Raw genomic sequence first — 24,114 nt, forward strand, 5'->3', positions numbered from 1 at the left:
TGAATAGTACCCATTTTTTGTTTATTTCACTGAAATCATTAATGTTTTTCTTTCATTTTCAATGTAAATATCCTTTCATTCTTTTCTTTCTTTTGTGATGTAAATATTCATTCAGTTTTTAATTAATTTGAAATGTAGCCTACATTTTTTTTTTCATTGTTAATGTAAACATTAATTTAGCTTCCAAAATAATTTAGTTATACAAATAAAAAAATGTTACATATTTTTAATATAAAAGATGTGCAGAAATAAATCTCTATAATCCTGGCATTCTTGTGTATCGTTATCAGTATAACATTCATGACTCAAAACTATCATCTATTTGTTTTGATAAATCCTTACAAAGACTATGAAACACAAATTGATATTTTCATCAGGTATGACACTCAAGCAAAAGTATCTTATATTTTGAAGATAAAAACGTGCCAAACCTAAAACAAAATATTCAAAGTAAATTGCAAAGCTAGAACAAAGTCCATAGAAAGAAGGCATGATAATATAAAAAGAAAGTGTATCGGATACTCTTAATGAAGATAATTGGGCGTCTATACTACGTATAGATAATATATTTAATTGTTGTCGATAATTCTGTGTAACCCATGTATCTTTATGACACTATTTCAGTTTACCTGCCTAAATTTACACAGGATCTCTCTCTCTCTCTCTCTCTCTCTCTCTCTCTCTCTCTCTCTCTCTCTCACACACACACACACACACACACACATATATATATATATATATATATATATATATATATATATATATATATATATATGTATGCAGAAGAACCACAGGGAAAATGAAAATACAGAATATACACTTGAGTCCTGACTAGTTTCGTGATACTTCCTCAGAGGACTGATTTATTGAGAGAGGTTTCTTACAATTTATAGGGAAAGCAAAAGTACGAACATACATATAGAGATTTAGAGATCAATGACACTCCCTTACCCGCTACCTGGGCTTGACTCAGGTGTGAGGAGGAGGAGTCCGCAAGCTCGTTAGACACCTGCTAAAAAGGGTCATTTCTAGTGGCGGGTATATTCTTGTTTTCTTCTTATTTTACTTTCATTACAGTTATTTATATGTCAATGCGGTAGCCTTATCTATATAAATACATAAGCAAAACATACACAAACATACAAATATATATACATATATATATACATATATATATACACATACATACACATACATATATATACATATATACACATAAACATATACATATACATACACATATACATATATATACATACATACAGATACAAATACATATACATATACATAAATACTTACACATACACATATATATACATACACATACATATATACATATATATACACATACATATATACATATATACATATATACACATACATACTTATGCATATATACATTTATATGTATACAACATTAATATCATAAACATATAATCATGTATATATCAATACTTATATCTAGCATAACACTATATAGTGCCAATATACTTATGCATACTATATAAAATAATTGTTTCCTTTAATGAATGGTAGCTTAAGTCTAAATATTAATTTCACACCGACGTTAATTATTCAAAATACATTCAATTCTACATTAAGTGGTTAATGTTTTTTTTTTATATAGCTTACAAATCTCTTTACATATAAAGGCGTCGAGTTTATACATTTCATGACCAATATTCAAGTTGTTTTCAAAGGTTTCTTTTATGAAACTGGACTCTATGATGTTTCTTTCTACTAAGTTATTTGAATGAACCAATTTCTTTGCACCTGACCAATTAATAGGGTGATTTTTATCTCTAACGTGGGCAAAGAGTGCATTATTATCTTGAGCATACCTGACACTTTTCTTATGTCGTTCAATTCTCTTTTCTAGGGCTTTACCAGTTTGACCAATATAGTATTTTTCACAAGCATTGCATGGAATACGATATACACATCCCTTGGTAATGTCAGGAGAATTCTTTATTAAGGCTGTTTTTATTGTATTTTTACTCTTAAATGCTACATTTACATTGAAGTTTTTTAACAGTTGGGGAATTTCTTTAAATGAATCACAATAAGGTAGTACAAGTAAATTTTGTGTGTTATAGTTTTTTCTGTTATCATTACCGAAAAAAGTCTTTTTTGCTGTTCTTAGGGCATCATCTAACACAATTTCAGGATACTTTAGTTTTTTACCTATTGCTCTAATACCATTTATTTCGTCATCAATATATTCAGGGCTGCAGACTCAGAATGCTCTTAAAAACATAGAAGTAAATACAGATTTCTTTACTTTGTTTCCTTGGTTTGAGTAATAATGGACATATGCCGAGATATTTGTTGGCTTTCTGTATACACTGAACTTGAGACTATTATTACATCTATGTATGCGACAGTCCAAAAAAGGTAGGGTACAATTATTCTCCAGCTCCATAGTGAAATTTACTGAGCATCACGTTTTCCTGTGATTTTTACGCATATATATATATATATATATATATATATATATATATATATATATATATATATATATAACAAATGGTAGAGCCTCCACGAGATGGAATTTGTGAGTGTAGGTAGATAAATTCACACTTACGAGTTGATTAGAGAATGCGGAAACTCAGTAGTATGGGATAATCCCTAGAAAGGTCCAGTATATTGCCCCAGGAGACATTCGAGCGCAGGGATTAAAAGGGGTAAACAGGAGCGGTAGGCCTTTAAACAATCCAGAGAAGGACATTTGGCAACGTAGGAGACAACGCCCGGATTGCCATGAAGGAGCCGATAGACTTATGGCTTTCAATTGGGCTTCATAAGGCACTAGAAGTGTTGGAAGACTTAGGCCTCAAAGGCTGAGGACTGTAAAGTGTGAAGTAGGAGATCATGAATGGAGAAGCAATAATTTGAAGGTTCAAGATAGACACGAATGGTGATTTTTAACTAAGATCCTTTGCATCAATAGGCGTAGGAGGAGAATATATATAGATATATATATATATATATATATATATATATATATATATATATATATATATATATATATATATATGAGTGTGTGTGTGTTTGTGTGTGTCTGTGTGTGTCTGTGTGTGTGTTTGTGTATAAATGTATATGTATATAATATATATATATATATATATATATATATATATATATATATATATATAAATATATAAATGCATATATATATATATATGTGTATATATAAATTATATACATATATATACAAAACATGAGGTATATATATATATATATATATATATATATATATATATACACATACTGAATATGTACATATACATAAACAAGTGTATATAATTATAAACCCAAATTTATGTATATGTATATATGTATATATATATATATATATATATATATATATGTGTGTGTGTGTGTGTGTGTGTGTGTGGTTATGTATGATGACGATGGAGCAACAAGAAAACGATATACAGACAGAGAGCAAAAATATTATTCAATTATTCTCTTATATCCCTGAAGAGTGAGAAGACTTTGCAGACGTTATAATAATGAAGACTTAAAGCAAATAATTAGGAAAATGTTATATAATATTTTGAGGCAGTAGACATTATTATTATTATATGTATTCATTAAAAGTTTTAATAACAAATTAAGTTTTACTTTAGATAAAATTAATACTTATTATATCTATATAATAAGCATAAATCTAATTCCATTTCGTTAATAAGATTTCTAATCTTTATGGTTTTATTCCCCACCGATTGAATATTTATCAGACCACACTTAACCGATGGGCTAGACTCCATGATCGGTTCTATTTTTTTTTTATCCTGGTAAGCTCCTTGTATACTTTACAGTTATCATCATATGTCTTATGATTCGTATCATTGTAATTCCTCACTGTGCAGTTATGACATTTTAACGTATTTACAGTACAATCCGTGGTTCGATGTTCCTGGCTACACTTGGCACATACCTGAGTCTTGCTACAATTTTCGGCAGTATGACCAAATTCCTGGCATTTATAACACTGAAATACATTGTAGGAATCATGAATTTTGCAGCATCCTCCAAGCGTGGTATATACTCTATCATCCCTTTTACGGAAGACTTTCCTGATAGTTGGACTTTATAATGAAGTGTAATTTACCGCTTTGTCTTGATTTAAACTTCCTGATCAATTCAAAGTCCTCTTCATTTTCACATATATCATTCAACCATTCATTCTTCTCCATTATACTGGCAATTATATCATCTTCATTTTCATCAATATTGCAGACCTTGATCTCCTGCTTTGTAAAAGAATACTTGTGCCATCACTTAAATTAGAGCAAGCTTCTTCACCATGGTACCATCTTCGGCATTCATCGCATTGTATCCCATCATCGACATAGGACTCACAGTGCCCACACATGCCATGATTGCCTCCGTCATCACATTCTTCATTAGCTGCTGCCATTATATTTTCCTCTTTTCCTTGGAGTACCGTGTCGATTTCAGTAACAAATAGATCGAGATCATTCACGGGATTAAGTTTTTCTTTTCGTTTTCTAGAGAAGGGCATATTGAGTCATTTTTCAATGACTTTTCAAGTACCCTGCCCCAACACAAAAATGCTGGGTCAGGCCTTTCGCTACAGACCTCACATACAAGGAAACCACTGATTTTTAACACTATATATCACTAATATCAATACTAGCAAACACCCACAAAGAGATTTTTCATTGTATAAACAACGATACACAATGATTCCGTTTAAAGCCAGTTTCGATACAGAGCATTAAAACGCACGTCTACACCCTCAGCATTCCTATTTAGAAAAGCAGGATGCTACGGACCAAAAGACTTCAATAAGGAAAACAGCACAATGCAGAAGGAAGTAGAAACATAACGGATAAATTATATATGAAAAATAATTGAAAACTAGAAAATCACTCTGAGAGAGCAGACCTCCACCACGTCAGCTTATTCCTTGAAACCAGCTTGCCTTTCCCAGAATGACCTTAGGGTTAAGGTTACTGTTACTTCCGTTGACCATTCACTCGACCTTGACCTTTTACTTTTGACCTAGAGGTTTCAAAAATTTAATTAATTCAACGTATCAACATAGCAATTAATCCCTGAAAGTTTCATTACTCTATGAGTAAGAGTGTGGCCAGGAAGTTGTTTACAAACAAAGAGACAAGAGAAATTAGATAGAATAGTGTGCCCGAGTTGTACCCTCAAGCAAGAGAACTATAACACCCAGACAGTTGATACAAAAAATAATAGAAACCTTCCATAATTAATTGTGAACTACTATTCGAAACCACGCAAAATACCGATCAAAATAATTTTATAATATATCGATATCTTAATTATCTATGTGATTTTCTAATGATAAAATTTCAATTTTATTCCAAAACTAATGTGAATTATACATTCATCAAAATAATATATATTTATTAAGGGATTTAATTATTTCTATGTGGGATAACATATGTATGAGCGTTTTTGTCCCTGAAATCAAGGAGATAATTTGCATATGAACAGGTTGCTCGGAGTGAGAGGAGGAGCAACAAGGAGAGGAGTAAATCCTAAGTGTTTCGAATATTCATAGACAATTTAAATGAAATCAGTTAGATCAAAGCCACAGATGAAGAAAGAAGGGAAAGTGCCAAACAAGAAAGATTAGAAAATTTCTTAATAAGCGAGTTTGCATAAGTCAGTTAACCACCAACTCATATTGCGTAGGCCTAAAGGACTGTGTGTTTTCTTGCCTCCTCGTTCAGTTGAAGAGGATTCTTCAAGTGTAGCGATATCAAAGAGTAAAAGCATAGTCATGTTTTACTTTTAAATGTTTTATACGTTATAAGCATTGCATTTTAGGCCTATCTTACATTGCAGCTTCTGCATCTATATGTTTTAAGCGGTGCTTTGTAGGCTTATCTGACATTGCTTCTGCATTTATATATTTTAAGCGTTGCAATGTAGGCCTATATAACATTACAGCTTCTGCATCTATAGAGCATTGCATTGTAGGCCTACTTGACATTACAGTCGGCAAGAACGTCGTTGCTTTTGTGCAGTATTCTAAAATCCAGCATTTATATTCCTCCTGTGTCTCTCCAGTGGCAGCAAATACAATCAATTCAAGTCTATAAACGATTACGAAACTTCCCCTGAATTTAGACTCACAGCTTCTAATTCTGAGGACCTTTTTTTTTGTTAATTAAGAGAATCTATTTTAGTGAAGTTGCTTTTCACAAATTAAAATGACCAGTTGTAACATCTCAATATCTCAAAGAGTTTGAATTAAAATCCATTATATATATATATATATATATATAATCTGTAAAGGAAAATATTCCAAAGAATATTATCAAACACGGTCTAGAAGTATTGCTTATACTTTAGACATAGTTACGAACGAACAACAATTGCAGTGAAGTCTTGGAAATTAATTGTGACCGTTCAGTGGATATTCAAGACAGGATATTCAAGTTAAGGAATGGAAATACTTATAGGTCTAACATATGATGTATTGAAGTTGAAGGTGAGAAGTCATTTATCTTTAAAGCACATCTCAGTGACACAGCCTTCAGACTTAATTTCCGATCCCTGAAAGGTTGACATGATATTGTTCTTGTAGATAAAATCTTTCAATTGTAACACACCAGGGAACCCGCTGCCTCCTAATAAGCTATTGCTGAGGTATAATTCAAACAAGGTTCCGAACAGCTATGCTCTCACTGTAAAACATAGACTATAGATGGGTTTAGCTATTCAAGTCACTGTCTGCTTCTTTCGACCTCATCATTCCCATTGTATAGCAGGGTCGGCCGCTCGAGTCAACTATCTCTTTCTATTTATTTCTTTCCATCTGTACAGTACATTAACACAAAATCTTTAATCAATGATTTTATAAAATAAACTATTTTATCTCAAATCAAATTTGAATAAAGAAAATGTTATTCAGTCTTGGCCTTTAAAAGTCAATGGAGAGATTCATATTGTGTTGACTCGAAAATTAGGCAAAGGAAAAATGACCTTTAACCACAGAGGGATCCAATGTGGTAATATCTTGCCATCACAGTACCAAATAACTCTAGCACTAGTATCTCATCGGGTGCCTCTCCTTGCCCATTCAAATACTGATTTATTTGATAAAAAAAACATCTAAAAATCGTAAACAGCTGTAATAATATTTAGTACTAAAGGCAACTGAATTCTTAATTATTAAGCTGTATAAGAAATAATTCATTTATTAACAAATTTATAAACTTTGCATAAAATGTTTGAGTCTTCTTAAATGGAGAATATTTTCCGACAAGTAATGGCAGTGATGTCTGAATCGTCAGTGTTCGCTTAGACTCGGTGTCGACAACTACTCTTGGATTATGTGCATCGTAACCTACCGAAATTTTCACTGTGATTCCCGTAGAGTTCAACCACGATGTCTATTCGGTATCTGGGAGAACCTGGGTGGGGTTATTACCCTATAGAAAACAGACATTGTGATGATTATCCAACCTGTACATGTGATTTCTGTGATGGCTATAAGGAGCAACGTAAATTCATTTTCAAGAAAATGAAAGGATATAACTACACTGTAAATCCAGTAGTGAAATACCACCATTCCCACTGTCTCTGTGAGGAATGTAAAGATTTCTCTGACCAGCTTGTAAAGTGTACTAAGGAAATAACCCGTATGGAAAAGAACAAGAAAAAGAAGACTTCTATAGACTCTTCACCAGTGCCAGAACCAGCCCCAGCATCGCCACTTGTGACTCCAAGGACTGAGAGCACAGACTCGTCCTTGTCTGTCCCTACAACTCCTCAGCAATTAGGTGCAACTGCAGTCATCCCTCCTACCAACGAGCCTGAGTCCTCCAACGCCATGGAGACCGAACAGGGGGCCCACTCTATGGACTGCAACTGCACAGATTGCCTCCAGACACTTCTGCAAGAAGCCACTGTTATACAAGAGAACATCCCAGCTACACAGCCAAAGAAACCTCTGCCAAAGTTTCGACTTTCACAGGCAAACCACGAGCTCTCTTATGCCTCTGTTGCTGCCATGGCTGCCAAGCCTGGCATGCAACTCACTGCAAGACCCAACAGGAAAGGTGACCTTATCATCTATCCCAAGGACATTGAGACAGCCAGATTCCTTCAGGAAGACTCCACCTTAACACTGCTGGATCCTGCTTTTATCAGGAAGAAGGCAGTCATTACCAGGTATCCTGTGACGATGCCTATCTCCATTGTAACCTCATGCAGCAATATTGACTGTGCTATTCGCTGCACAAGCAAGGATGACGTTCCTGTTAGACGCCTAATTGCCACCTTTATAGGTCCAGTTCCTTCCAAACTGGACTTAGGAGTCTGGGGTACTTTCCCCATCGAGGAATATACACCTGAGCCCCTTCGATGCTACAGATGCCAACGCTTTGGACATCATAAAGAAGAATGCAGAGGCCCCATTATCTGTGGTATCTGCAGCCAGCGACATAGCACAGAAGTGTGCATAAAGGCCCATAAAGAAGGACGACAAACCACATCCAAGTGCCCCAATTGTTCCAAGCCACACCATGCTTGGAATAAGCGCTGCCCAGAGCGTCTCAAGAGGATAGCAGCTATGAAGAATACATCCTCTTCAAACCAAAACAAACCAGCTTCATCCCAGCCACCTAAAGAACAGAGAACTCCTCGCCAGAGAAGACCAACTCAGCCAACTTCTGTTCCTACTTCTACATCTACAGTAGCTCCTGCATCTACACCTACAACTGCTCCTAAAAAGGATCAGCAACGACCTGCAACTGTTCCTAGGAAAGATCAGCACCGACCTGCAACTGCTCCCCAAAGGGACCAACAACGACCTACAACTGTTCCTGAGAAGGATCAGCACCGACCTGCAACTGCTCCCCAAAGGGACCAGCAACGACCTTCATCCTCTTCCCCTTCCCAAACCTTGACTCAAGCAATTGAGTCTCTCACCTTGCAAGACCTCATACCTATCGCCTTCCAGATCCTTACCAAAGTCCTCTCCCTCTCATCAACCTCCACCTTCCAGCAACTCCTGCAACAGTTCCAGTTCTCAGCCACTGAGCAGAGATAATCCTTCCCTACTTGCAATCCTTCCCTTCCCAATTCCCTATTCCTAAATGGAGAATAGTTATTACAAGGCTGTCTTCCTCATAAGGAAACAGCTCTTGTTTTTCCTGTCTCCCACCCTCTTTCCCTGTTAACCCTCCTCTTACCCTATCCTTAGGGGGCCTTTCTCGTGCCAGCTGACCGAGCGCAGCACAGTTTTGGCCCCCTCCCCCTTTCCCATCACAAGAGCAGGAATAAACTTTTTTGTTTAAACCTACTCCTTTACTCTCCTACTAAAATTTCCTTCACTCCTCTCCCAGTCTCTTTTACTTACTGGGACTTACTACTATCAATACTTTATCCTCTTACTAAAAACTTTCTTTCGTGGACCTAAAAGGGAGACCCCCTTTTCGGGTTACTATCTACCCCTTGTCACGTCTTGTACCATTCCATTCCATTCCATCATTCATTTATCATCCTTACATATCATTTCCTTTAACTATCCCTAACCTGACATTCCTTTTCCTATTATTACCTAACGTTCCATTTACTAATACAAATTTTACTCCTTGGAGTATACCTTTTACAAACCCAATCCTATTACGGGCTGCCCAAAGGCAAGAGCCCGTGTCATGCTATATGCATGGCAATCTACACACACACACACACACTGAATCGTCCTGGATAACCTGAAGTAAAGAGACTCGGGTTTTCCGAGAGTCCTGGTTCGGGTCAAGCCCTAAGAAATCGACTCCGTTGAGGATCCTTCCTCTTGGGTGTCTTCCGATTCAGGACTACCTCTCGGTTTGGGGTTCTGAGACAGGCAGGATAGAAAGAGAGTATCCTGTCACTGACGTCCCCCGGTTATCCAGCAAAACAGCAACAGGCTTTCTTTGGTCTGGTGCTGAATCTCTCTCTCTCTCTCTCTCTCTCTCTCTCTCTCTCTCTCTCTCTCTCTCTCTCTCTTATCTTTTTCCTTCTTCTCTTCCTCTACTAATACATGGCCTAGGGATGGGGTGTCCTGATGATACTTTTTTTCTTCTTTTTTGCTATGAAAAATATTAGGTCGTTAAGAAAATCAAATACGTTAATGTAGCAAGAATCCATCTGAACACCGTGACTCCATGATACTATTCCTGGAACTGTGTATATAATATGTGTGAGAAAGAGGGCGTCAACATGGAAAATCCTTTTTGCTTACTCCTGTAGTACAGTTAAATCTTTTTCTTAGAAACTAGGAACGCCTGAGTCAAGCATGGTCTCTAAATGGAACATTCAGGCAGTTCCCCGAATATTTACACAATTAAACACCATTCACACAGTACTGAATGAACCTTCTATGCCACTACTTTATGTTTCCTTACCCGATAGAAGTAAAACAACTTAATAAAAAAAGAAAAAAAAAGTCTGGGGCAGCTAAAATCACTGAAAAAAAAATTTAGCACCAAAACTATAATAGCAAATTTTGAAAAAAAGAGAAGATTAGTAGTTCATATCTGGCACTTCTGTAAACTGAAAAAAAAAAAAAAAAGTTTCTTTTTAACTTTAGCCAAAGTATCTCTAAAAGAAATAAACTTCACAGATCTCAGAAGCGATAGAAAGATGATAAACGTTCCATCTTTGTGAAAGTGATAGCTGCTTCAGCTTTTGTTCTTGATTTTGCTATTGAGATACCTTTGTCACTCTGTGTGAAATACTTTCCCTTGAAACGTATCCCTTAAAAGATTCCTTTGAGAATAAGCATTTAGGAACACCATGGGAGATTTCATTTCGATTGCTCATAACAATTCAATCTATTATAGGTGACTGACTAGCGTATATAGCCTATATATATATATATATATATATATATATATATATATATATATATATATATATATATATATATATATATATATATGTGTGTGTGTGTGTGTTTTTGTGTGTGTGTATATATATATATATATATATATATATATATATATATATATATAAACAACATAAATATCTTTATATATTTCCCATCAAAGAATAGAGAAGCGTAAAGGAATAACCTCAACAATTTGGTAAAGGAAATGATGATGATGATGGATCAGCAAGAAAACGATATACAAACAGAGAGCGAAAATATTATTTAATCATTCTCTTATGTCTGAAGAGATAGAAGACTTTGCGGACGTTATATGAATAAAGATTTCAAGAAAATAATAAGGAAAATGTTATACAATATTTGGAGTCAGTAGACTGTGTCGAGAATTAGAAAAGGTTAGAATAACTGGATTATGTACCCTTATTTCATCTAGGCTTCCATCCACATGCGCACATTCTAACAAATAGCCCAACCATAATTTCTTTCTGATATAGGAACTTTCAAATTTCTATCTAATTATGACAGCAAGGATAAACTTGCTCAAAATGAAAGCAAATTTCAGGAGAAAATGCAGAGATGATGTTTGGGACATCTGTAAAGAAAGTAATACGAAACATTTTGGAATATGAAGAGAAAGAGTTAAAAGAGAGGATATGTTGTATAATTGCAGAAGACGGTCATGAAATAAATAAACGGTTGGAAAAGCATAATAGGTTGCCATAACTGATTTCATCACAACCGAAATCGGGATAAAAAGAAATAGCATAATATAATTACTCAAACTCTCATCAAGAAAGACTTTTTTTTTATGGTAAAAAATATCAATAGTCTTGGAATAAGGCCTAAGACCACTAAAACTGTTTTAGGCTATGAATAATACGTCGCTGTAATTAATAATGATAATGGTTGACACCAAAAATAAAAGAAAAGGAACCGGAAAAGAACTTATAATACTATTCGAAACTGAACGCAAAATACCCATCAAAATAATTTTATAATATATCGATATCTTGAATATCTATGTGATTTTCTAGTGATAAAATTTTAATTGTATTCCAAAACTAATGTAAATTATACAATTATCAAAATAATATATATTTATTAGGCGATTTAATTTTTTTCTATATGGGATAACTAATTGTATAAAAATTTTTGTCCATAAAATCGAAGAAATAATTTGTTTCTATGCAAATTGATCGAAGAGAAGCGTCAGTAAGAAAGAAGAGGAGGAAATCTTAGTGTTTCGAATATTTATAGACAATTTAAATACGCTAATTAAAGAAAGAAATCAGTTGGATCAAAGCCACAGATGAAGAAATAAGGGAAAGTGCCAAACTAGGAAGAAAGATTAGGAAATGGCTTAATAAGTGAGTTTGCACAGCAGTCAGTTAACCGCCAGCTCGTATTGCATAGGCCTAAAGGACTGTGTCTTTTCTTGCCTCCTCCTTCGGTTGAAGATGATTCTTCAACTGTAGCGATACCAAAGAATAAATTCCTTATATATATTTTATATGTTTTAAGCGTTGCAATGTAGGCCAATCTTACATTACAGATTCTGCATCAATATGTTTTGAGCGTTGCAATATAGGCCTAACTTACATTGCAGCTTCTGCATCTATATGTTTTAAGCGTTGAATTGATGTCCTATATAAAATTACAGTTTCTGCATTTATAGAGCATTGCATTGTTCGCCTACTTGACGTTACAGTCAGCTGGAACATCGTTGCTTTTGTGCAGTATTCTAAAAACCAGCATTTATATTCTTCTTGTGTTTCTTTGGTAGCAGCAAATATGATCTATTTTAGTGTAAAACCGATTACGCAATTTCCCCTGACTTTAGGCTCACAGCCAGATTCTGAGGACACCATTTTTTGTTTCTTTTTATTAAGAGAAACTATATTAGTAAAGTAACTTTTCTTAAATCCAAATGACCAGTTTTAATATCTTTATATTCTCTATCTTGAGCTATCAAATCAATACTTCTCCTTTCATCATCTACTTCACACTTCACATTCTATAAAATGGAAGTTTCCAAAGAATTGTATCAAACATGGTCTAAAATATTAAGAACAAACAACAGTTATAGTGAAATCTTGGAAATTATTTGTAACTGTTCGATGGATATTCAAGTTAAGGAATGGAAATACTTATAAGTCTAACAAATGGAGTAGAGAAGTTGAAGGTTATACGTCTTTTATTTTTATAGCACATCACAGCGACACAGTATTCAGACTAAATTTTCGACAACTGAAAAGTCGATATGATATTGCTCTTGTAAATAATAATGTTTTATTCGTTTTATACTTATTGCAAAAAACCAGGGAACTCACTGCCTCCTAATGAGCTATTGCTGACCCATAATTGAAAACCAGGTTCCTAACAGCTATTGCAAAGCATACACTTTAGATTGGCTTAGCTATTCAAGTAAATGTCTGCTTCTTTCGACCTTATTATCCCCGTTGTATAACAGTGTCGGCCGCTCTAGACACATCTCTCCATCTATTTTGATTCTTTTCCTCTTAGGTACAGTACAGTAACACAAAATCTTTAATCAATGATTTTATAAATAAACTTATATCAAATCAAATTTGAATTTAAAAAATTGTTATTTAGTCTTGGCCTTTAAAGTTTAGTGGAGAGATTCTTATTGTGTTGACTCGGAAATTAGGTAAAGGGAAAATGAGCTTTAACCAGAGAGGGATCCAATGTAGTACCACAATGCCTAAGTATCAGCGGGTGCCTACCCTTGGCCATCAAAATACTGATTTATTTGATTGAAAAAAATATATATAATTCATAAATAGCTGTAATGATGAGATTATTATGAAAGGCAACTAAATTCTTAATTATTAAACTTTATAAAAAATTATAAATTTATCAAGAAATGTATAAACTTTGCATAGAATGTTTGAGTCTACTTAAATGGAGAATATTTTCAGACGAGTAATGGCAGTAATGTCTGTATCTTCCTGGATAACCTGAAGTAAAGAGACTCGGGTTTTCCGAGAGTCCTGGACCGGGTCAAGCCCTAAGAAATCGACTCCGTTGAGGATCCTTCCTCTTGGGTGTCTTCCGAATCAGGACTACCTCTCGGTTTGGGGTTCCGAGACAAGCAGGATAGAAAGAGAGTATCCTGTCACTGACGTCCCCCGGTTATCCAGCAAAACAGCAACAGGCTCTCTTTGGTCTGGTGTTGAATTCTCTCTCTCTCTCTCTCTCTCTCTCTCTCTCTCTCTCTCTCTCTCTCTCTCTCTCTCTCTCTCCTTTCCATCAATAACTCTTTCTTATCCTTTTCCTTTTTTCTCTTTCTCTACAAATACATGGGTGAGGGGTAGGGGGTTCTTGTGATATTTTTTTTTTTTTTTTGCATCGGAAAAGCGGCTTCTGCATCTATATGTTTTAAGCGTTGAATTGCAGGCCTATATGATATCACAGCTTTTGCATCTACAGAGCATTGCATTGTAGGCCGACCTGACATTACAGTCAGCAGAAATGAATCAAGAAACGAAATTGATGAGATACGAATTAATGGTTTCTAAACAATAGTTTCTCACACTTCAATTGGTTTTAACGATTGATTCATTGATTTCGAGTTATCTGGCATCATGACATCGAAGGTCATTGACGCCAATATCATTTGTTATATATACAAAAATAAATTAAATCAAATTTGTAAATAATAAAAGCAAAAAGGTCAAAATCATGCGATGATCTTGATCTTGTTTGCACAAAGAGGTAATGTTGACATATTTTTTTGGTACAATGTGAAAAAATATGCTATTTACAATGGAGTACACGTGACATTTTGCCGTTGCTAATTCATAAAAAATAAAACATAAAAAAGAACCATGGTTAAATGAACAACATCTAATATAACAGTGAAGAAAGATGAATACAATGAAGGATGGATGGGGATGAAATTAAATCAGAGAGAGAGAGAGAGAGAGAGAGAGAGAGAGAGAGAGAGAGAGAGAGAGAGAGAGAGAGAGAGAGACTAACAGCTGGTACCAAAGCTTTTATTTCTTAGTACTCTTAATAATCCTACTGATTCGCTCCGATTTTTTTTTTCCATTGACTGACAGTACCTGACACAAACTCACTAACCAACACAACAAATATCAACTCCAAAACAACGGAGTTTCTAAACCCGTGAATTATGCAGGACATGACGAAACTTTCTGAATTTCCCATCCCCTCTTAGTTACTCTCATTTCTCTCGTGTTCCCATTTCGGCATTTGCTTCTTTCCATCACGAGAATATCGATTACTTTTTAACATCAAACAAGTTACATTAAATTGGGTTGGAAAATTCAATGGGCAAGCCTTCATTCAACAATTCCAGCATTCAGTTATTGGATAAAATTGCAGAGTTTAGCCGAGGTAAATATTTGCAGTCGGGACGAGCAGAAATTAGGCAATTATGTGCCCTCAGCAATCATGGCAGTTAGCTCCAAAAGAAAGGGTCATATTTTTCCTGAATATTAAAGCGACGCTTTTTTTAGCCTTATTATTTTTGTCTTTTGTCTGTGTGAGTCTGTTCGCTTGCTTCAGGAAAATGATGATTGCATATTTGGCTTTCACGGCTGATCTTCTTCTACCCTTAATGAAAAGTCAACTGGAGTGTCTTTGATGGTGGAAACGATTATCACACCCGACAGAGAGAGAGAGAGAGAGAGAGAGAGAGAGAGAGAGAGAGAGAGAGAGAGAGAGAGAGAGAGAGATAGAGAGAGAATATTTTCTAAGCTACACAAGTCCTAAATAAAACATTAAATGCGAAAGTAGGAATATCTTCAGTCAGTGTCAAAACAAGCGTGTAGAATAGTGAACCGGGGCCGGCAAATAATAACAATAAATAACTCTTGACATGATGCAAAAAAACATAAAGCAGACACATGGCCTAATGTACAGTAAACTAAAAATAGTATGATGTAAAGTGTGGGGGGGGGGGGAAATGGAGAATCTCAAAGAAAGTATTACTGTACTTACCAAGAAGCATCAGCCGTCAAGTCATATTAGATCCATACTCGCGAATCATTATCTGAAATGCGAAAAAAATAAGAAGTGTACAAAATCCATGACTACATATCAAAACGATAAATTCCTTATTGAGGTGGAAATTTATGGCAGATAACTTACAAATGTCTGCGATCGTCATCTAAGAAGTAAAATGGGATTGACTTGTTTAATTAGTATTATTATCATTATTATTATTATTATTATTATTATTATTATTATTATTATTATTATTATTATTAAGACGAGCACTACAGTAAATCCTGTTTTCAATCAAATAAAAACACTTTGTCTATAAATATAATAAACATATATTCTGCTAAAATACATTTAAGTAAATAAAAGGTTAAATGAAAATTCAAAACAAGATGAAGCAAACTAAAATAAAGATTATTCATGGGCAATAATGGTTTTAAATTAATAGATGGCTCCGAAAATATGTTTAAAACCTCAGAATTATCTACACATGACCTTATTTAGCAGACACTTATATAGTCACAGATGAAAGTGATGTTTCACTGCCAAGTCTCCCCTTACTCTTGCAATTAATTTCTGTATTAGGAGTATGCAAAGAAGTTCTCAAATGCCTAAATTGGGACAATTATCACACGTATGAAACCGTTAGCATTGGATCGAGAGAGGGAAAGGGTTTCCAATGCTGTTGTTTTCATTAAACAATAATGAAATTATTTCTGTATCATACTTGTTAAGGCAATTAATTGAATTATCATTAAACTTTAATAGAGCTTTTTTTATAGTGTAGATATATGTCAGCAATGGTTTGGTTTCCTTGGTTTATAAATACTGAATCCAAGAAGTTTATAGACACTAAATGATTTAAACTTCTTGGAAAAACCATTGCTATTAGTAAACTTCCATAATGAAGCTTTAAATACAAGCATACATCATCTATAGAATTTATAACTTGAATTCACTAATAAAATATATAAGCATAATATACAAGCATAAACATCAGATGAAAAACATTTGCACCTACCACGGTAGCAACGATACCGGTGTTTTCGTAATGGCTATCGATTAAATATGAATTTGCAGTAATTTTTCCAATTCATCAAGATGAGAATATCAATTATCCGTGGCCAGAAACAACATATTGCTTGATATCCTTTCAGCGCAGTCATTTATATTCAAGTAACACGATTTAGTATCCATTAACTAGTAACATATAACTTATATCTATAATCATTCTGTAATTAAGCAGTAAATGGAGGAAAGGGAGATTTTACTTCCTACAGTTCCAAGTGCCAGGTAGATCACCATTCAGTTTAACTTATTAGGGTTAATTTAATGTATCCTTTATAAGTCTAATCTTGCTTCATGTTACAACGATCTAGACTTTGTGTATCTTATCCTTACCTAAATGTGATTTCTGCTTCCTAACATTTCCTAAATCTTTTCAAATTTGTCATTTCCGTAAGCTTTAATTTTGTATCTGTCTCGGTATATTTATATATATATATATATATATATATATATATATATATATATATATACATACATACATACATACATACATACATATATACATATATATATATATATATATATATATATATATATATATATATATATACATACATATAAGCACACCAGTATATACATACATATATATATATATATATATATATATATATATATATATATATATATATATATATACCAGTTATATATATATATGTGTGTGTGTGTGTGTGTGTTTCTGTGTGCATACAGGCCCTATATACCTAACAACGTTAAAACTAACCGTTATTTGTAAGGAGAATAGTTTCAAGTTTTGTATTCAAAACACTTGTAATTCCTATGTTGTTTTCTTCGGAGTTTCACAAAAGAGCGAAACTATATGTTAAAAGAGCGGCAACATTTTCTCGAAAGAGCGACAGATTTACAACAGATGAGCGTCTTAATTACCTCTTCCGTTAGCCAGATGTAAATACCTGTTGCCCCCTGCTCACCACGGGGAGGTGGAAGTAGGCTTTTGAGCAGGAAAAATATTTTGTTTTAAAGCGGTTTTAAAGGTTCATATCATATCTTCGTCACTTAAATGTGTTCAGATCGTATTTTCGTCACTTAAGTGTGTTCACATCATATCTTCCGTTCACATCAAATCAGTTCTTGCCATGAAACTGCAACCCATAGATTGTAAATATTGACGTCGGTTAATATCCTGCGACTTGTACTTGGCGAACTGAGTTATGGCATATTCACACTTTTCTTTATCCACTTTCTTTGGGACAGCTGGCATGCCGGTACTTCTGATTTTCAAGTACGTTGTTGCTTGGAGCTTCTTGACTACATCCATGAAGATGAAGATGGTTGGGTGAGCTTTGTAAAATTGTGCGTTGAAATGCGCATGAAAGGATTCAGCCGCATTGTTTGTGCGTTTGTCGTTAGAGGGTACTTCAGCCCAAAGCACTGGTGGAAACTTGGAATGAGGTGTGACATAGTTATCAACGAGATAGTCTGCATAATTAGTACATTTTTCTTTCTGTGGTGCGCATGACATCAGTTCCTCAATAAAGCAGTCTTCAATATCAGCAGGATCAATGAAATGGAGACCATAAGATAGCTTTAACCACTGTCCTATGTCACTGATCTTGTCTTTGTATTCTTTACTTAAGCCAAGGTTTTGGATTTTCCTCCACCACGCCTGCCCTAAATGGAATCTACAGCATTTGATTATTGCATCCGGAAAAGTTTCTTTCAGGATAGTGAGTATGGGGAATTCAAAATCCACGTGTATTACAGAGGGTTGCAGTTGCAGATTTTTTGATACACAAATATCATGTAAGCATTTCCACATGGTTCGGTAAATCTCCTCCGATTTACCTGGTAAAAGAACATATACTAAAGGAATATAGTGGCCATTACATAGGCCATGGATAGAGTACAGTTGATAAAAATATTTTGGGCAACTCTTAAAGGTCCCGTCAATAAAAATCTCCTCAGCAGAAGTTACCAGAAATTCCAGATTTGTTGTACATGACAGGATAACAATGCCTGTGTCTGGGTTATTTTCCAACACGAACTCTTCGCCTTTGCTGGTGGTGGTATTAATGGATTCAAGCGCTTGATGAACTTCCTCACGATTTTTAGGTAAAACAGGATATTGCTTCCTTCTTTCACGGTATATTGATTGTGCCAGACATTTCAGATCACCAGACTGCAGATTGTTTTCCGTAACTTTACAAAGTTCTGTCCTAATTATTTTTGCCGGCCTTGCTGTCATGTCATCACTTGCTTTTCTTTTCACTGCAGTACGTAGTTGTTGTCGTTCAAGCTTTCTCTCATCATTTTCATGATTGTGCTGCAACTGCACAGGGACAATGCTACCTATTTCACAGTCTGTTTTCACTCGAGCTTTACACTTCCCATTTGTGCACCGCCATGAAAAACTTCCATCACTTAATGTTGTGTCGACTCTAAACTTGTAACCTTCATAGATTATGCATTTCTTTCCCTTGTTAGTTTCTGTAATGGTGAACTCCATGTTGGCACGACTTGACTGTACTGGGTGGAATCACCAGACACACTGACCAGTTGTATGGAGGTCACCGACAAGGTTAACTGGCTGACCCCGGAACGAAGTAGGGGGTAGGGGTGGGAGGTGGGAGGATAATGAGGCAGTCAGGTCGTCCGCTCTTTTAATAGTATATTTTGTCGCTCTTTCAGAAAATCATAATGGTTCTTCTGAAGGATTAATTCTCGAGAGAGAGAGAGAGAGAGAGAGAGAGAGAGAGAGAGAGAGAGAGAGAGAGAGAGAGATCTAGTATTCTGACACTTAAAAACTGGCGACATTTTTCGATGAGAGTCAAAGAGGATAAAAAGGAAATAAATTAATTAACCGTCTGACATTTTTAATATCGAGTTTCTTCCTGTAATGAATGAGAGAGAGAGAGAGAGAGAGAGAGAGAGAGAGAGAGAGAGAGAGAGAGAGAGAGAGAGAGAGTTAATCAATTATCGTTTGTTCAAACTAGAAAGTTATGCTATGTCGTCAAAGTCAGAAATGAAATTAAGAAGTGTGAACGTTTAGTGTTATATAGACAGACAGCTGTACAGAGACAGAGACAGACAGACATACCGGTACGCAATGAATTGATATCCAACATCCAACTGCAAGCATGCTTTTATATCTATTTAATAAGTACTAAGCGCACTCTTACTGTACGCAATATATCGCAGGAAATAACAAAATGTGTACAGTCGATCTTTCCAATAAAACGTGATGTATGCATTTTTATAGCTTCACGTCATATTCTATATTCTTGCTTGGCATGGGTTTGAACATATGCCTAAAATGCTCGAATTCAGGATGGATGTAACCACTAAATACAGTCCCTCTTTGAATGTGAGTTCTTCATAAAGTTGTGCATACTGGATGGTAAGTAGCATTTGTATCTGTTTATGGTCTCTCTATGAAAATCTATAAAAGCAAATTTTCTTAGCTCGTCAAACTGTCGCCTTCTCTTATATTCCATGTGTCGTTTCAATATCTAGGGACTTATTCTGTTATTCTTTTTTTCATGTATTATCTGTCATTCTCATTGTATGTCCTGCCACCGTTCACTTCTTTTTCTTATTTGTTATTAGAATGTCCTCTACTTTAGTTTGCTCTCGTATCCATGTTGTTCTTTCTGTCTCTCAATATTATTCCCATTATTATTCTTTAAATACATATACATATATATATATATATATATATATATATATATATATATATATATATATATATATACATATATATATATGTGTGTGTATATGAATATATATATATATATATATATATATATATATATATATATATATATATATATATATATATAATATAAACATTCAAGAAAAATGAAAAATTAAATAAATTTATACATCCATCTCACCGCCATTCCACTAGGAAAAAAAATTGGATTTTCTTCAGGCTAGAGTTAAAAACGATTGTTTGATTGTTTGAATTGGAATTCGAGATTAGAAAGACCTGAGCTTATCAAATCTTGTGTGAGTCACTTTTTAGGGAGGCAAAACGAACAAACGTTTGGTGAAACTATGGCCTCTTTATGTCAATCTCCAGACGAAATATTTCAGCTTTTCTTTGCTTCCCTTAATCAATATCATATGGATAAAACGTTGATGATGTTTTGAGATATTGGATAAAGAGTCTGAGAGGAGAGAAGAAGATGCTTCATTTGGAATCTAGACTCAGAAACTTTCCTTAACAATTACAATTGAAAAATTATTTAAACTCAAGTTTTCCTTTTGTAGATAGATTTGAAATGAAAAGGCCAGAAGTTTCGGAAGTAAGGTCTACAGAATATTGATTCAGGTGAATTAGTAAATATTTATGCATCGTTGTATTTAACGATTCTATTATTCTTTTCGTAATAATTCCGATAGGAAAGCAGGTATAGCATGTTCATTTCTTAGACTTTATGGATATGTGGATATTTGAATCTTAAAATTAGTTTCATAACTGGTTACAATGCTTGTTTACCAGAATGCATGAACTATCACATGAGGTTGGGATGAAGATAAACAGAAAAAAGCCAGAAATGATGAGGACGGAGTATGCAATGGAAGATGAAATATCATTGGAAGGCGAAAGGATTAATGAACTATAATCATTTGACTATTTAGGAACTATGATTTCCAATACAAGGTCTTTAGAATTAGAGTTAAGTGGAAGATTGAAAAAAGAAAATCAGACAATGGCTGGGTTAAGTAAAATTTGGAAATCAAATCGTCGGAAATTACATAGAGAAAAGTTAAATGGCAGGACAGGTTTAGATGTCAACAAGGTTTAAATGCTAGAGATAAGGCACCAGTAAAGAGAGATCAAAGGGACTCTAATACTGGATGCATGGCACCTCAAAATAGAGGTATAAAAGCCTCTAATGCTAGAGGTGAGGCACCTTGGAATAAGAGGTAAAAGAGCTTCTAATGCTAGAAGTATGGCACATCAAAGTAGAGGACAAGGAACTTCTAATGCTAGAATTATGGCTGCTCCGAGTAAATGTCAAAGGGCCTCTAATGATAAAAGTTTGCAACGTCAAAATGTAGGTTGAAGATCCTCTAATGCTAGACATAAGGCTCATACAAATAGGGGTCAAACAACCTCTACTACTAGAAGAAAAGCACCTCGAAATGGAGGTCAAAGAGACTTTATTGATAAAGGTAAGGATACTCAAAAGTGGTACAAGAACCTCTAATGCTATAGGTAAGGCAATTCAAAATAGAGGTCAAAGAGCTTGTATTGCTATAGGTAAGGCAACTCAAATAGAGGTCAAAGAGCCTCTAATGCTATAAATATGGCAATTCAAAGAGATGTCAAATTTAATGTTATTGGAGTCTTATCAAATGAAATTCCAATGAACAGCGGACTACTCCAATGGAATATGTTGTCACCTGTGTTGCTTATTCTCCTCATGGATTTTGTAGAGCATAGAACAGTCGGAGATGGAGGAGAAGGATTGGACTGGATTGGTAATAGGAAATTAGCAGATCTAAAATATGCTCACCATGCTGTCTTTATTAGCAAAACACCACAGGATATGCAAAGCTTAGTTACCATAATGTATGAAATATCACACGAGGTTGGGCTGAACATAAATAAAAGAAAGACAGATAAGATGAGAACGGAGTATGCAATGGAAGATGAAATATCATTGGAAGGAGAAAGAATTAATGAGGCTGAATCATTTAAGTATTTTGGAACTATGATCTCCAATATAGGGTCTTTAGAATTAGAGTTTAGTGAAAGATTGAAAAAAGCAAATCAGACAATGGCTAGGTTAAGTAAAATTTGCAAATCAAATCGCCTGAAATTACATATAAAAATCAGACTATACATAATTTTATTGAAATCCGTGTTACTGTATGGATATGAGTCACGGTCTGACAATGAAACAACCTCCAATAGATTCAGTATATTTGAGAACAAAGCCCTCAGAAGGATATTGGGAGTTAAATGGTAGAATAGGATTAGAAATGAAACTATAAGAGAGATTACTCGAGTGCCATAAGTGGATGAGATAATGGTAATGGGTAGGTGGAGATAATTTGGGCATGCTCTTCACACTCCCCAAATGAAATTAGTTCACCAAATCCTTAACTGTACTCCACAAAGCAATAGAAGAGTTGGAAGGCACAAGCTTTCAAGGCTGAGAACTGTAGTATCTACCATAATGGTATCTTACAACTGTTGATATAAATGTTTTCCATCATCAACTGTTTTCTTATCTATTCCGAACGAATTCTGCTAAAATTATGAGCTGAACATACATAAATAAGTATATCTCCCCTGTATAATCAAGTGTAAGTGTCTGAATATATATATATATATATATATATATATATATATATATATATATATATATATATATATATATATACTGTACACATATCCCCTGTCACGTTCAGGGGGGAAAAGGAGTAGTCATACTCTGGTGAGAGAGTCCCACAAGAGGTAGGCTACAATAGGAAACCACTCTCACATACAAATTGTCCAACTACCTGGTTACAGTTGGGAAAGGGGGATAGGGTGGAAGGGATTGAATCTCTGTGTGTGTACATGTGACGGCTTTGGTATACCAGTGTTTACCATGTAGTTTGAGTTTGCTGCGTAGTTGAAAAGCCAATTGTAATAACCACTGAAGTCTTCTATTTTCCGTGTGCTCTGAGTTTAAACTAAGAAAATATATACCCAATCGTAATAAATTCCAGTCAAGTGTTTTCCCTGTGAGCCAAGTTTGCTGAGTAGCTAAATAGCCAGAGTCTATTGTCTTCCCTGTATTTCTAGTTTGCTGAGCAGTTATTTGGAATCATGAATTTGCATCCTGCGCATAACTTGATCTCAATGACATGAATTCGAATTTTTACAAATGGACAATGGTTTATCAAGACCATTTAACCAAATTTGTGGTTTTCCATGCATTGACATCAAAGCGAGCAGCCAAAGTAGCATACTAGATACTAAAAGTTCCAAAGCTCCATCCACCATGTACAGCAATAGGTATAGTGAATTCAAAGCTGAAATTATTACCGAGCTAAAATCCTATGTGGAAAAATCTAGTTATTGTCCATGGAAAACCACCCCACCCAAAAAGTGAGGGATCCTTAGAACATGACAATGGCTACATCAAGGATTTGCTTCTTGCCTAAACGGGAGACAACTTTAAATTTGTGCAGTTGCAGAAAAACTT

The 24,114-nt window shown here is 34.7% G+C and overlaps 1 protein-coding gene across 1 annotated transcript; it reads right to left on the minus strand.

The window, feature by feature from the left end:
* Window positions 1-18,020: 18,020 nt before the first annotated feature.
* LOC137637173 (uncharacterized) lies at window positions 18,021-19,412 on the minus strand. The gene has a single exon (XM_068369443.1). It carries the CDS (start codon window positions 19,410-19,412, stop codon window positions 18,021-18,023), a length of 1,392 nt encoding a protein of 463 aa, XP_068225544.1.
* Window positions 19,413-24,114: the final 4,702 nt, after the last annotated feature.

This window comes from Palaemon carinicauda, unplaced genomic scaffold (genome assembly GCF_036898095.1).
Source record: "Palaemon carinicauda isolate YSFRI2023 unplaced genomic scaffold, ASM3689809v2 scaffold567, whole genome shotgun sequence".
NCBI classification, from domain to species: Eukaryota; Metazoa; Arthropoda; class Malacostraca; order Decapoda; family Palaemonidae; genus Palaemon; species Palaemon carinicauda.

Bases quoted from the DNA above. Each gene is read 5' to 3' on its own strand.
- LOC137637173 (XM_068369443.1), bottom strand. From the start codon at position 19,412: ATGGAGTTCACCATTACAGAAACTAACAAGGGAAAGAAATGCATAATC.